At 42.3% G+C, this 13,515-nt stretch overlaps 1 protein-coding gene and 1 pseudogene across 1 annotated transcript; both read right to left on the bottom strand.

Moving 5' to 3' along the window:
- Positions 1 to 209: 209 nt before the first annotated feature.
- LOC136515678 (beta-glucosidase 20-like) lies at positions 210 to 6,138 on the bottom strand. Its single transcript, XM_066509202.1, is given in 18 exon segments — positions 210 to 286; positions 289 to 401; positions 403 to 435; positions 554 to 641; positions 907 to 1,006; positions 1,082 to 1,110; positions 1,198 to 1,419; positions 1,869 to 1,983; positions 2,070 to 2,328; positions 2,433 to 2,520; positions 2,609 to 2,680; positions 2,784 to 2,859; positions 2,984 to 3,024; positions 3,555 to 3,561; positions 4,638 to 4,648; positions 5,704 to 5,767; positions 5,892 to 6,014; positions 6,130 to 6,138. Coding segments are annotated over 18 exon segments (1,527 nt in total).
- A 915-nt stretch (positions 6,139 to 7,053) lies between these two features.
- Positions 7,054 to 13,207, bottom strand: LOC136517599 (uncharacterized; annotated as a pseudogene).
- Positions 13,208 to 13,515: the final 308 nt, after the last annotated feature.

Here is a 13,515-nt window from a genome sequence, read left to right as displayed (position 1 = left end):
GGATTATTTTTAGATGGTGCCCTGCAAGTTGATATTATTTTTAAAGCAGCCAGCACGGTTTCCTGGGGTGTCTTTTTTCAAGATGGTGTCTTACAAGCTGCTGCTACATTTACAACAATGAACAGTTGACAATGCGTGACCTCAACAGAGAACGCTGAATGCGCTCATCCAGAATTACTCTTCTATCACAGATTCTGTGACACCAGTAATCAGAGTTGAGAATTATAGACTTCAGCTGCAAAATCACCCTCCACTTTGATTACAGCATTGTTCTTCAAGAAGTTAAGTACCAGTGAGCAGAACGTCTCAGCTGTCTTGTCCGTTCTTCAGTGTCGAAATTGACAGCAACAATGCCATAATGTGTCTTGAACCCACCGAATATCTCATACAGATCCATGAAACCAAACAGAGTATCCCCTCACGTCGACTCCATTCCTAGCATTGACAAATGTCATCAGAGAAATACTGTTATCAGTTGCTGCTGTGTTCAACAACTACACGAAGAAAACTGAGAAACTAACACACGTAAGACAAATGCTTATTGCTTCACAACATGATGGCTTTCAGTGTGCTCGTTATGTATTTTTTCAAGTAGGCAATCCTCTCCTCATCATCCAGGCTGTCATCAGCTTCTCCATAGCCTGATTTGATGCCATGTCAAATTAGTGCAAAATTTTGCAGCATTTTCTGAACATGAAAATAAAAGAAAGAAGTCTATTTTTTACTATGGAACTGTCACCCAAGTTTGATTTTGGCTATCAAATGCCAAAATAGGATATTTTTGGCCATTGGACTATAAGTAAAGCACACTGATGGCCAAATATATCCAGTTTTGGAGTTTGATGGGCTTCCAAAATAAAATTGCGGAGTATCTTAGTGCTCGAGTCACAAGTACTACAGACTGACCATTTTCCTGGATATAAAATGACAAGCTTCCATAGTTTCCACAGATATATTCAAGTATGAGCTCCAGTCCATGAGGATCTACCATTTCCCGTGGAAGAATCTGCTTCAAATAGATAAATCAAAGATACTTGTTTTGATCAGTTTAAACATTTCAGTAGCAAGTTCCACATCTCACCATTACAGAAGGGGGAGCATTCCTGGTACCTGGAAAAAAAGAAGAGCAACCCATAAAATATTTTGAGGAATATGAACATACAAGTATACAACAAGAAACTTGTACAAACATTAGACTTCTGAAAAGAGCGGCCAAGTCAGCAGTAAAGTCTTGTAGGGGTCCCTCTAATGCATTAGGATGATTGCTCACATATATTGAGGTGTAGTGATTCAGTCCGATGAAGTCGAATGAATTAATAACAAGCTCAGATTCGAAGCTGGTAAAAGATGGAAGACGGGAACCAGCAATCTTCCTCATGGTCTCTGGATAGTCTCCGAACACCAACGGATGCAGGATCCTGGAAATTTGGAAAGTTCTAGTGTCATAATTCAAGAATTTGGGTGAACTAACAGTTGAGTTTTCTGCAGGTAGTGCATATAAGCTACTATTAAGATCCAATTTCTATGAAATGACCATATACACTAAAGTTAGACATTAGAAAAAAATTATGCCCCCCCCCCTCTCCCCCGATCAATAAAAATAGTTACAATATATACTATACTGTAGGGGCCTTGGCCCCTCCAGATTCTTCAAAAAATATCTTTGTACTTTTCTGCAACTTTTTAATATTTAATACATTACTGTAGAGGCCTTGGCCCCTCCAGATTCTTTAAAAAAATATATAGTTACAATATACTTTATTGTTTCTGTAATAGTTACTATATATTAGAGTCAATACAACAGAACATTTTTTTTCCGTAATGGCTAGAGCTCTGCCTTTCAATACAACAGAACATACCAGCCAATGAGCCAAATAAGAAGGTTTTTACTCTTTCTGTGGCTTCAATATCTTCAGCTGAATCTGTGAATGGATAGAGCCCCATGGTGTACATATTCAGGCCAATAGTGCCCTTCTGTGCAGCCTGAAATCGAAAATAAGGTAACAGACATAATTTCCCCAACTTCATAAATAAAATTCAGAGGAAAAGAATATAAGCAGAGAGCTCACTTGGTAGTTCTGCCTGTAAAGCCTAACAGTTGACGCATGAGCCAGTAGGCTGTGGTGTACAAATAAATATGGCTCAGTTGTGGAGTTTCCAACTGTGCAATTGCTCGTGCCAAATGGATATGAGCAGTGGTTTGGGGGGAGATCTCCACTGTCAAAACTACCTTGAGCCATGATGTTTGGCTCGAGCACTGTTGTCCAGTGGGCAACTCTATTGCCAAACTCATGGAAACACACATTGGCATATGCTGTGAAATCATCTCTATATCACATATGGCAAAAAAGGTAAAGGACTCTGGTTATATTCCAATTTCCAAATGGTTCTCATGAAATCAGGATGCCATTAAGGTAAGTAACTATACTTGCATGATTTTGGGGCTAACCCACCCACGGTACTCATCTTCAAGGATCTGAGGAAGGTCTATATGGTAAAGAACAGCATTTATCTGAATACCTGCAGAATAGCATGCACAATGTGGGGTGGGAAAACCAAGTTAGCATGAAAAATATTCAAATGAGATAAAATTTAAATAAAAACACACCTGCTTTCATCAGCTCATCAATCAAATTGTTGTAAAACTGCAGCCCTTCTGGATTCACCGCTCCTCTCCCACCTACAATGTCCAAAGTTAAATTCAGAACATCAGGAGAAGTTAACAATGTTCATGAACAGTTCATCGTCAACAGACACGGCATGTTAAAGTTCATTTGCCACACCAGGAATAAGCCTTGACCAATAAATAGTGAACCTGTAAGACTCCAGGCCGATGTCACTCATTAGCTTGATATCATCCTACATAGAAACCAGCAAAGAGAAGATGTGAAAAGTGATTGTTCCGCAAGTCCCCAACCATGCAAGGATTGTAGAAAATTAAAACTGGCCTTTGATCCTTTCATCCGTGGGAGAAAATCCGTACCTTATACTTATGGTATCCATCAGAAGCGATGTCACCAGTATGCAACAAGAATTAACTCGGATGCAGTGGCGGATGCACGATGCGAGATAAGGGGGGGCTAAAACAATGGAGATGTTGATTTGCATGAAGATTTAATGGTGAAATCAAGCTTTTGCTACAGTGATTAGGCTTGAAATCAAGAAATTAGGGGGGCTGGAGCCCCCCCAGCCCCCCCTGTGGATCCGCCGCTGCTCGGATGCAACAAGAATTACCGACTTTAGACCCATCAGCCTACTCCATGGCATTGCAAAGATCTTCTCCAAAGTGTTAGCTAACAGACTTGCCCCCCGACTCAACTCCCTGGTCTCGAACTGCCAGAGCGCATTTATAAAAAGGAGAAGCATCCACGATAATTTTCTGTACATCCAAAGGGCGGTAAAAAGACTACACAAGCAGAAGATTCCGGCTTTGTTCATGAAATTAGACATCCACAAAGCCTTTGATACGGTACACTGGGGGTACTTGCTTGAGACGATGCAGGCTCTGGGCTTCGGCCAGCGATGGCGGGAATGGATCTCTATCATCCTACGTACATCCTCCTTGACACCCATGCTGAATGGGCGACAGGGGGCCACCTTTAGCCATGCCAGAGGCGTCCGCCAGGGAGATCCGCTTTCGCCGATGCTATTCATCCTAGCTATGGACCCGCTTCAACGTCTGCTTGACCTAGCAACTCAACAGGGGATGCTCACCCCCTTACCAATCACGGCGGCTAAATGGAGAACCTCATTGTATGCAGATGATGCCGCCATTTTCATCAGCCCCACAAAAGATGATGTAGAAGCTGTCAAAACCATTCTGCAGGCGTTTGGCACATTCTCGGGACTCCATATTAATCTACAAAAGAGCTCCGTGCATCCGATTGGTTGTGGAAACGTCGACCTAGACCAAGTACTGTCACCTTTCACCGGTACTAGAGGGGGCTTCCCATGCAAATATTTGGGGCTACAACTCCATATTAGATCACTGCAAAGGATCCATGTCCAACCTCTCATAGACCGGATTGGGCACAGGCTACCCAAATGGAAAGGAAGATGGCTGAACAGAGCGGGACGCCTCACTCTTGTAACCTCTGTCCTCTCCTCCATGCCAACCTACCACCTGACAGTGTTTCCTCTCGCCGCTTGGGCTAAGAAGAAGATAGATAAAATCAGGAGATCTTTCTTGTGGAAGGGGGAGGAGAATGCAAACGGCGGACACTGCCTAGTTAACTGGCAGACAGTTACCAGACCAAAAGAACTTGGGGGTTTAGGCGTCCCTGACCTGGAGAGATTTGGGCGAGCTCTCCGGTTGCGATGGCTTTGGCAAGAATGGGTGGACGATTCCAAGACTTGGAGCGGTTCGGAGCTCCCGTGTTCCAATGATGACCGCCTCCTCTTCAACTCCTCAATCAATATATCTTTGGGAGATGGTGCAAAGACAAAGTTTTGGCATCACAGTTGGCTCGATGGACAGGCTCCTAAGTATCTAGCCCCGAACTTGTTCCGGCTAGTCTCAAGGACTAACCAAACGGTGCAAAAAGAGCTACGGAACAACAATTGGATGCGTAAACTAGGGAGGAAAATCACCTCGGCTACCCACATAGAGGAGTTTGTATCCCTTTGGATACGAATACAGGATGTGCACCTACAGCAGGGCGTCCAGGACACCATCACCTGGCGTTGGACCAATGATGGGAATTTCTCCACCCGCTCGGCATACAGAATCCAATTCAGAGGTTCGCTACCCCCCTTCCGTACGGACTTGATTTGGAAAGCGCATGTGGAGAACAGATGCAAGATCTTCGCCTGGATCTTAGTGCAAGATAAAATTCTAACGGCTCGTAACCTACAAAAGAGAGGGTGGCCGCACCAACAACAATGTGTCATGTGCAACGGGCCCTTAGAAACAAGCCTCCACTTATGCCTTTGTTGCCCTTTTGCCAAGGCGGTTTGGGATCAAATCTTATCGTGGGAAAACTTCACTCAACTGCAACAGCAACTCCAGGTAAACCCCACCCACATCAAGTCATGGTGGGAAGACGCGGCAGCAAAAGTGCCAAGATCTGAGCGAGGGCGGCTCAACGGGGTAGTTATCTACACCTTCTGGAATATATGGAAGGAAAGAAATAGGAGAATTTTTGACAACTTGATACAAACGGTGCCGCAGGTAGCAGGAAGACATACACCAAAGGAAGAGAGCTCTTGAGTACGTTTAGCTCACAGGTGTATGGGGGGAAGGGGGGATGAAACCTTAATCTCGTTTGTCTTTGCTTGTACATAAACTTTCTTTCCATATCTTAATTGAAAGGCAAAGCTCCTACCATTGCGTTCAAACAAAAAAATGTCACCAGTATCCTTAAACGTATTTCTCTCTTGACACATCAGACAATCATACTACATTTGAGTTGAGATAAATGTACAAGTACTAAACACACTACAGTAGTACTGGAAGACAGTCACACCAGTAAACGATCTATCCATGAATGTTGAGATTGGCACAAAAGAAGGCTACGCCATGTTTTTCTCAAGTAACTGTGAACTCAAAACCAACATAGCACCTGATACTTCACTAGCAATAACCGCTCAAGTCTAGCATAACATTCGGCAGAACTTGATGGTCAGAAATTAGGGAGTGCAGAAAGTCAACGGAGAGTTCCTTTCAAGGGGGAAAAGTCAACGGAGAGAGACGGTGGGAGAGACCTGAATGGGCGTATGTGTCCCAGATGGCAGGGCTCCTTCCATCCTCAGCTGCCGCACCCTCATACTGCAATAAGAATGGTATACGAGCAAAGATTAATTTTAACCAAAGTTCACCTTGAATTGCTCGCATATATCGTATCTGTATGTTAGGAAAGAAAGAAAGGTGATTCGCTGGAAGGAGGACGTACCTGATAGGCTGAAGTTGCAGCTCCAAATGCAAAGTCATCTGGGAAATCACCCCTTGTGAACTGTAGGGTGCTTGCGCGCGGCAGAGACCACAGAAGCAGCGGCCATGCCGAGAAGAAGAGAAGCTGAATGCATCTCCCCACTGCTGCAGGCCGCCACACCCTTGTGTATACCAGTTATAGCTTATTAATCTATGATAACAGGGATCCAGCAACTCATCGAGGGGACGAGACGACGCACCTTGGCCATCGCAGGTTTGACAGAAGCCAACGGTCCTTCCAAAAGCTGTTCTCTGAACTCCAAGTTGAAGCAAAGATGTGGATTCAGGCTGGCGCCAAATATCTGAAGCCTGCTAGTTGAACACTTTGTATAGGAGAATAATAATGGCCCTGTTCGCTTCAACTTATCAGCCGTACCGTTTCAGCAAAATAACAATGTTTTTTTCTCACAACAAATCAGCATCAGCATCAGCCGTTTTTCCGGCCAGCCAAACAAGGCCAATCTTTCTTCTTTTAGCCGCAGTGGGTGGCCGTCTGGTTTGGGTTTCTTTTATTCAGTTGTAGTTGGTGCATCTCGTGCCTACAAAACTATTATTATCATTATTAACTAATGCCGGATATGATTTCCGGATCTTTCAAATAAATAGCTGTCTGCCCAGCACATGAAGTTTTTTTAGTCAATAAATAGGTATAGTATAAGAGTATGGTCAAACCTTCTTTCCTCTCTGTTCTAAATAATAAGATGTTTTATTTTTTCTAGATACGGAGTACATAACTTTTACTATTATACACTCACGTTTAGATACATAATAGAAATAATATATCTAAAAAAAGTCAAATGTATTTATATAATTTAAAACAGAGGGAGAAACCATCTTCTTGCCCCTGCCATGAGATAAAGCAAAAATATAATGCTATAGCTTGAACAGAGAGCTCTGGGTAAAAACATTCTTCTTTTGTTTTGTAGGAAATGGAAGCCCAATAGCTAAAAAACGATGGTTTTGGTTTACTAGAACCATCAGTATATTATATTGTTTCAGCTCGGTGGAAACCCAACTCTTTTCCTCAGGATCTCTTGAATGAAATTAGGGAACGAAGTAAGTAGATTAGATAGATATTTAGGAGAATTTCTATCTCCTACTAAAAACGATTTCAAACATGCTTGCTGTCAGGTCACTAAAACACGAGTTGGCAAAATATTGGCTCCTCATAGAAAGTATAATTTCCCGTTGCTGCTACACTTATTAGCAGAGTACATAGCAATAGGCTCACTGTAGATACAAAACTTGGAAAAAAAAAATCCACCACAACTCAATAAGAATGACAAATTTTGGGTTCCACCAGCCACAAAACTCATTTGCTTAAGTAAATTTTGGGTTTTCGTACTCTCTGACTCTTTCGCGTGTCCACAGCTACAAACATATTATTTGTAGTGTTTGGATAGCTCACAACTGGCCCTGTACTTTTCTTCATTGCCCTTTTGATTTGATCCTCTATAGACCAAGAGCTCCAAAATTTCTTATTTGGTTTTGGCCCTCTCTTGTTTACAAGCTTTACATCTTGGGTTGGGGCTTCAGCAACATATTTAATTGGCTCTGAACGTGTTTCATCTATCCTCTTGACACTCTCAAACTGCCAAACTTGTCAGTAGCTGCCTCATTATCTATAAGTACATCATCAATACTCTGCAAAGAATACCAAAAGCATCAGAAAATGATCACAACCTAACAAATACCAAGATGACATAATGAATAGTATTTTGTATTTTTTTTTCTCAAACACGCACAAGAGCTACATATCATTGTATTAAGAGTTTTAAGAAGTGGGGGTTTAGAAAACCCATACAAGACACGCACATGCACGCACCCACTTAGGACAACTCAATAACAGACACGTATGGAGCAATAGAATAGACCGACCCAACCAAAAATGTAAGCCCCTAAGAGCACAAGGGCGAGAAGATAACAAACACCTCGAGCCCCAGCCAAACTCCAAAATCTCATCTCTTCTAAAGCAAGAGACACTACAGTAGACACAGAGGAAAAATGTCATTAAAGACAACGCCTGCGGCGAGAGCCCCCAAGCTTTCAAAATGATGACCGAATTCAAACCTCTCAGCACCTGCCCAACAACTGTGTCATTGATTTGAGGAGCCTATCAGTCATCAAAGGAAGTGGCATCAGGCTAAGGTGGCAAGGCTTGCAGACCAACCCTGTGGAGGAGCAAGAACCAAACTTGTCGAGCAAAGACGCACGAAACTAGCAAATGATACCGAGTTTCATTAGCTTGATCACACAAGGGACACTTCTCGGGATGAGGCAGACTGCACCGAGCAAGGAGACCGGCAGTACAGCATCTCTTGCGAACAACCAGCCATATAAAAAAAACACTTTCTGTCTTCCCAGGTGCCCAAATTTTCCAAATTCTTTTTCAAGGCCTAAAGACCACAGCCCCACGAAATATTTTGTGCACTTGTATTAAAAAGAAGTTAGATATGGACTACAAATCCAACAAGCTTTAGCATCATTATGGTTACAAGACTACAATGCTTGAGAAACTAAATGATCGGCCTTAAACATCTAACCATCCGTAATAGGGGTGGTTAGGAAAGAAATCCCCTTGGCCCCTGCCACTCTCCAACATTTCATCTCCTCCTTGGTCAGCAAAAGAGCATCCTGCAAATTTGGCGACCCTCCATCAAACACACACCTATTCCAGTAACATCCATGCCCCTAGAATGACAATGGAGTTCAGCCCTTTAAACACTTGCCCATCAAACACCAATGTATCTTCAAGTTGAGGAGATAAACTCTGCAGGCCAATGACCAAGAATTGCCTAGCAAAAATGCAGGAAATGAGCAGGTGATTGATTGTTTCAGATTCCTGGCTGCATAGGGGGCAGCGGGCTGATAGATAAGCCTAGTGCTAAAGCACTTGTACCTTACTTTTCCTGCAATTTACTTTCCTTGGCTTAAGCCTTGTTTTAGAAATATGCTCAGCATCCACTTTAGTGGTTAGAATATGCTGGAGCAGGTAGGAAAGCCCTCTGCCTATAAAAGCAGGGGCAATGCTATTGTAAGGAACATCTCCATTACTTTTCAATTCCATCCTCTGGTAGTTCCCCAAATCTGAATCTGAGATCTATTTGGGCCAACACGAACCAGGTGTTCCAAGATCGATGGGCAAGCCGATCTGCAGTCCAGCATCTGTTAGGCACTTATGCACCACGAGCCACATGAAAAACCTACACTTGCTTGGAGACCAGCTTTCCATTACATGTTCCCATGGCCCAAACTATGTTCCCCTCTGAAGAATCCTTCATAAGCTAATTTGGCTGAATAAATACCAGAGGATAGTCACAAAAGTGAGCGTCTTACACTCCAGGTTGTGTGACTTGAGCAATGAGATCCCACAATTCCAAAAATTCGGTAACAACTCCCACAGTTAGAGCCCCTTGAATATCAGCAAACAAATTATTTGTACTAAGAGCCGCCTGCACATTATGTTTGTTCACTCTCGCTTGAACACCAAAATGTAGACACGAGGAGCAAGGTCCATGATTCATTGCCTATGTCACCATGTCTCTTTTCAGAAAAGGGTGTGTTATGTGGCTGCTAGGATTGAGAGGGAGAGAGAGCTGAGGGAGAAGCGGCGACGGGCGGGCTACAGTACCTGCGGTGATACAGTAAGATGGTACTGTTCGCGACCGTAATTGTGGCGGCTGGGGCTGCAAGGGAGGCCGGAGGCCGGCCGGGGGCCTTGCCCACGGCCGAGCAAGAGGTTGCTTGATTAGATTAATACATCTCCTCTCTTTATATAGAGAGGTTTACTTGACTCCCAAGCAAGGCTTACTTGACCCTTAAGCAAGCGACCCTTATCTCTAATTAACCCTAACACTAGCGGGCTATACAGCCAGCCCAGGCCCAATAGGCTCATGACGTACTCTAACAGGGTGTGTGCACCACATCTCCCACTTCTGAAGTTGGATAGAAAGGTATCCCAAGGGCGATTAGGCTCTAAGGCCAAGGTCATGTTATGCTATCTCCCAAAGGCATGAATGTAATCTGATACCTTGTGGGCGTGTGAGGTGTGTTTGTATGGGTTCTTGTACCCTTTTTTTTTCTCTAATATAATGATATGCAGCTCTCCTGTATGTTCGTGAAAAAAAGGCAACTAAATGATCTTCTAACTATTTCTATAAATGACTTTCAAAATGGTCTAACTCACTAGATTGAGCTCAAACGCTTTCACATCTAATAATCTACTTGAAAAAATTGTAAACATACATAAAAGAAACCTAATACAGTAATTGACAAAAGAATATCAATATTATCACTAAGTATTACGTGATCTAATGGAAAAAAATAAAACACTACAAAATATGAACTTACTTCTTTGCATATCCTTTCTATATGAGGATTAATTAGAGGATTATTTACGCCAAATAGCATCTCAGCTGTAATTTCATCTCCATCTTCACCAAATGGTCTACCTACATTCTTCATTTTATGAAAACCATTCAAATCCTTCTTTTTTTGAGACTTTTGAGTATAGTCTGTTTTGTTATAAGCTTCTCTGAGATAACTCTTAAGATTAATGATACGAGACTGGAAACATTCAATTGCCAAAAGAATTTCTCTTAAAGAATGTTGCTCTAAGAGAGTATTATTTCTGTGTGAATCTAGCAATGTATCATTCATGCCAAAACTGCTTTTGGTGTCTTCAGAATCTGCATTAAGAATCAAGGATAGAAGTGATTAGAGACTGACAAGGAATTAATCGACATAAAAACGATAACAATGATATTCAAATTCACCAATGTAATTCTGATAAGAACGATATTTTTGTTGTATGCAAAAGTTACCTAAAAGAAATGCGCAAATAGAATGTGTAAAGAAGAAAAATAGTTACAAAAATGAGTAAGACAAGACATGTACCCAGGTAATGCAACACCCTCATTTTTACCCAGCCAAGTTTCAAAATATTGTCTGCACTAATTACCAATGTAAATATGTTTGAGAAAATTACCAATATAAATGGCTCAGTTTGAATCACATTTAGCAAGTATTATTCTCCCTATCACAAGTGTTCGAACCAACTCAAATAAAGCCATACACATCCCATTAATTATTTTCACTTCTTTTTGTTTACTTATCCCTCAATTGCTGCTGGTTTCCACAATCAGCACAGAGTGAGCAGCACCAGATATGCTGTCTTCAATACTACAGTTCTATTGAGAGTTGAGACCAGCTATCTCAACAATCAAAAGGTCAGAAATATCTGACCTATTCATATAAACAAATGCTCTAACAATACATATTATTAGTATACAAATATTACAATTTTTTTTAAACAATATTACAAATTTATGATATTATATAAAATAATACTCTCTACTTCAATACAACCAAGACTAATGGGCATAAGATCATTCCAACATACCCAAGTTATTAAGGTCATCAATAACCAAAAGCTCATTATCAGCTCCACTCATTTCATTTCCTGTTCTACTCTTTCTGTTTTCTGCAAAGAGTGACCATTGGAATACTTAATGCTTTGTTATTATCAAGTATCAACAGTAAACTGGTTCTAAATAGAATAATTCTAGCCCTATAGAATGAAAAGGATAGGATGTAACCATGGTTATAATAAGAAAATATCTGATGCTTCTTGATGTACAATGAGGTGTCCATATAGTCTTCATATCTTTTCCTTCTCCTCCTATTTATAGTATTTCTTTCATTGCCTGAAAGATCTAATTGTGATAGTTCTGATTTGTGGCTATCTGCTTTAATCATCTCCAACTGTAGATACTTTTCATGATTTACTAAAGCAAGTTCCTTGTCATACTTTGCTACTTGTGACAAGAGATCTTTAATACGTAGCTCCAACCAATGACATCGCCACCTTTCTGGGCCAATAAACTTCCTCCAATTAGCTGATACCTTTTCTTTTCTAAAAGATAATTCAGGTTATTTACAAAGTAGTCATTAAAAGGAAAAGACATAAATATACAAATGTGATTGTCATGAAATAAACAACAGAAGGGTATTTAAATTTAAAATAATAAAATCATTATAAGGTTTTTATCTAATTCCATATAAAAAGAAAAAAAAAGAGGACCAACAATCATACTTTCACATTTGCAGGAGATTATGGTTTCATGTCTTGAGTTTCGCAATTTTACATCATTAAATGTTGTAAATACAGTGGATATAGAACTTGTGGAAGATAGCATCATGCGTATTACCTAAAGTGATAATAAAAAGTTAAGAACTATTTCTCTTATGATGGGATAAAGAGGAAAAAAAGTAGTGATTGTCTATGTCTCCCTTTTCACTCTTATAACACTATGCTAACAGAACAGAGGTAAATAATATAATTTACATTGTATATGCTCACCTGATCATATGTGGCACGGCGGTGGTATCACCGCCATTGATATGTGAAAAAAACGGCGAATCCACTTCAGTGGCGCCTGTGTCTGATTCAGTTTCGTCATCAGATCCAAAGCCAGAATCACCAAACGAGCTCGAGCACTCTGTGCTATCCGCATGCCCATCTTGAGCAGACTGAACATCATCAGCACACTCGTCTCCAAAAGAAACGGATGCCAGACCTGGATCACCACAGGCAGGCACCGCAGGGTGAATCACTCCATCCTCGACATATTCCACATCCACAGGTTCGGATTTAACAACTACATTGTCAGCTTTGTTGTCAGCGTCGTGATCATTGACCCCAGCCACCGGATCCGACGCCATGACAACAGATACAGATGGGAAAGCCCTAGATCCGACTTAGAGCAACCACGCGGCTTATTTTATAAGCCAAGATCACAACACGGCCCTGCCCATTCCATGGCGAGCAGACATTAGTGGCGCGAATTCAAGAACATGCAACAGGTAAGAGAGGAACAAACAAAAACGATGGGCAACAAACAGGGGCAGACCTAGTAAAAGAACTCGGTGTACACGTGTACGCCCGATAATTTTTAATAGGCATTAAATATATATGCAAACAGCTCGCTAGGATTTGGGTGCTCGGTTTCGGATAAGGGATGGGATACCTGGTGGATCGTCGCCGGCGAAGAGATCGACGGATGCCTCGGCACTGGCGAAGGGCGGTGGCGCCGTGGCGGCGGTAGCGCACCCAGTCCGAGTCTCCGAGAGCGCACGCGATGACGCGAGGCGGAGGTAAAGGGAGGCGGCGGAAGGACCCCAGTTCGGCCTCCGGGGCTGTGGGGCCGAATTTTTTTATTTTTTTAGCCCTTTTTTTTTTTAAGTTTATCACAAATACGTCCAAAGATTTTAGAATCTGGACAGTTAGCTAACACGTCTCGGCGCCAGCGTCCCTGGCGCCGAGCTCGGCGGCCAGGACGTATGGCGCCGAGCGTGGCGTGAACGCTGGCAGTGGCAGGACGCTGCGGAGCGCTCGGGGCAGGCATGACGGCGACCGCTCAGGTAGCTAGCAGTAGCAGGGGCAAAGACATGGCGCAAGCCCCGGACAGCCTCTCAGTTTGTTGCAGCTCGCGCGGTAGCTGTACTCCTTCTGCGTCCATGCATGCATGCGCCTGATCTGCACACATGTACGGTCCGCCCTGCAAGCTGCTGTGTCGCGGATGATT

This window comes from Miscanthus floridulus, chromosome 17, assembly GCF_019320115.1.
Source record: "Miscanthus floridulus cultivar M001 chromosome 17, ASM1932011v1, whole genome shotgun sequence".
NCBI lineage: Eukaryota > Viridiplantae > Streptophyta > Magnoliopsida > Poales > Poaceae > Miscanthus > Miscanthus floridulus.
Note: the sequence above shows the minus strand (reverse complement) of the source record. Positions and strands in the feature narration are given on the sequence as shown.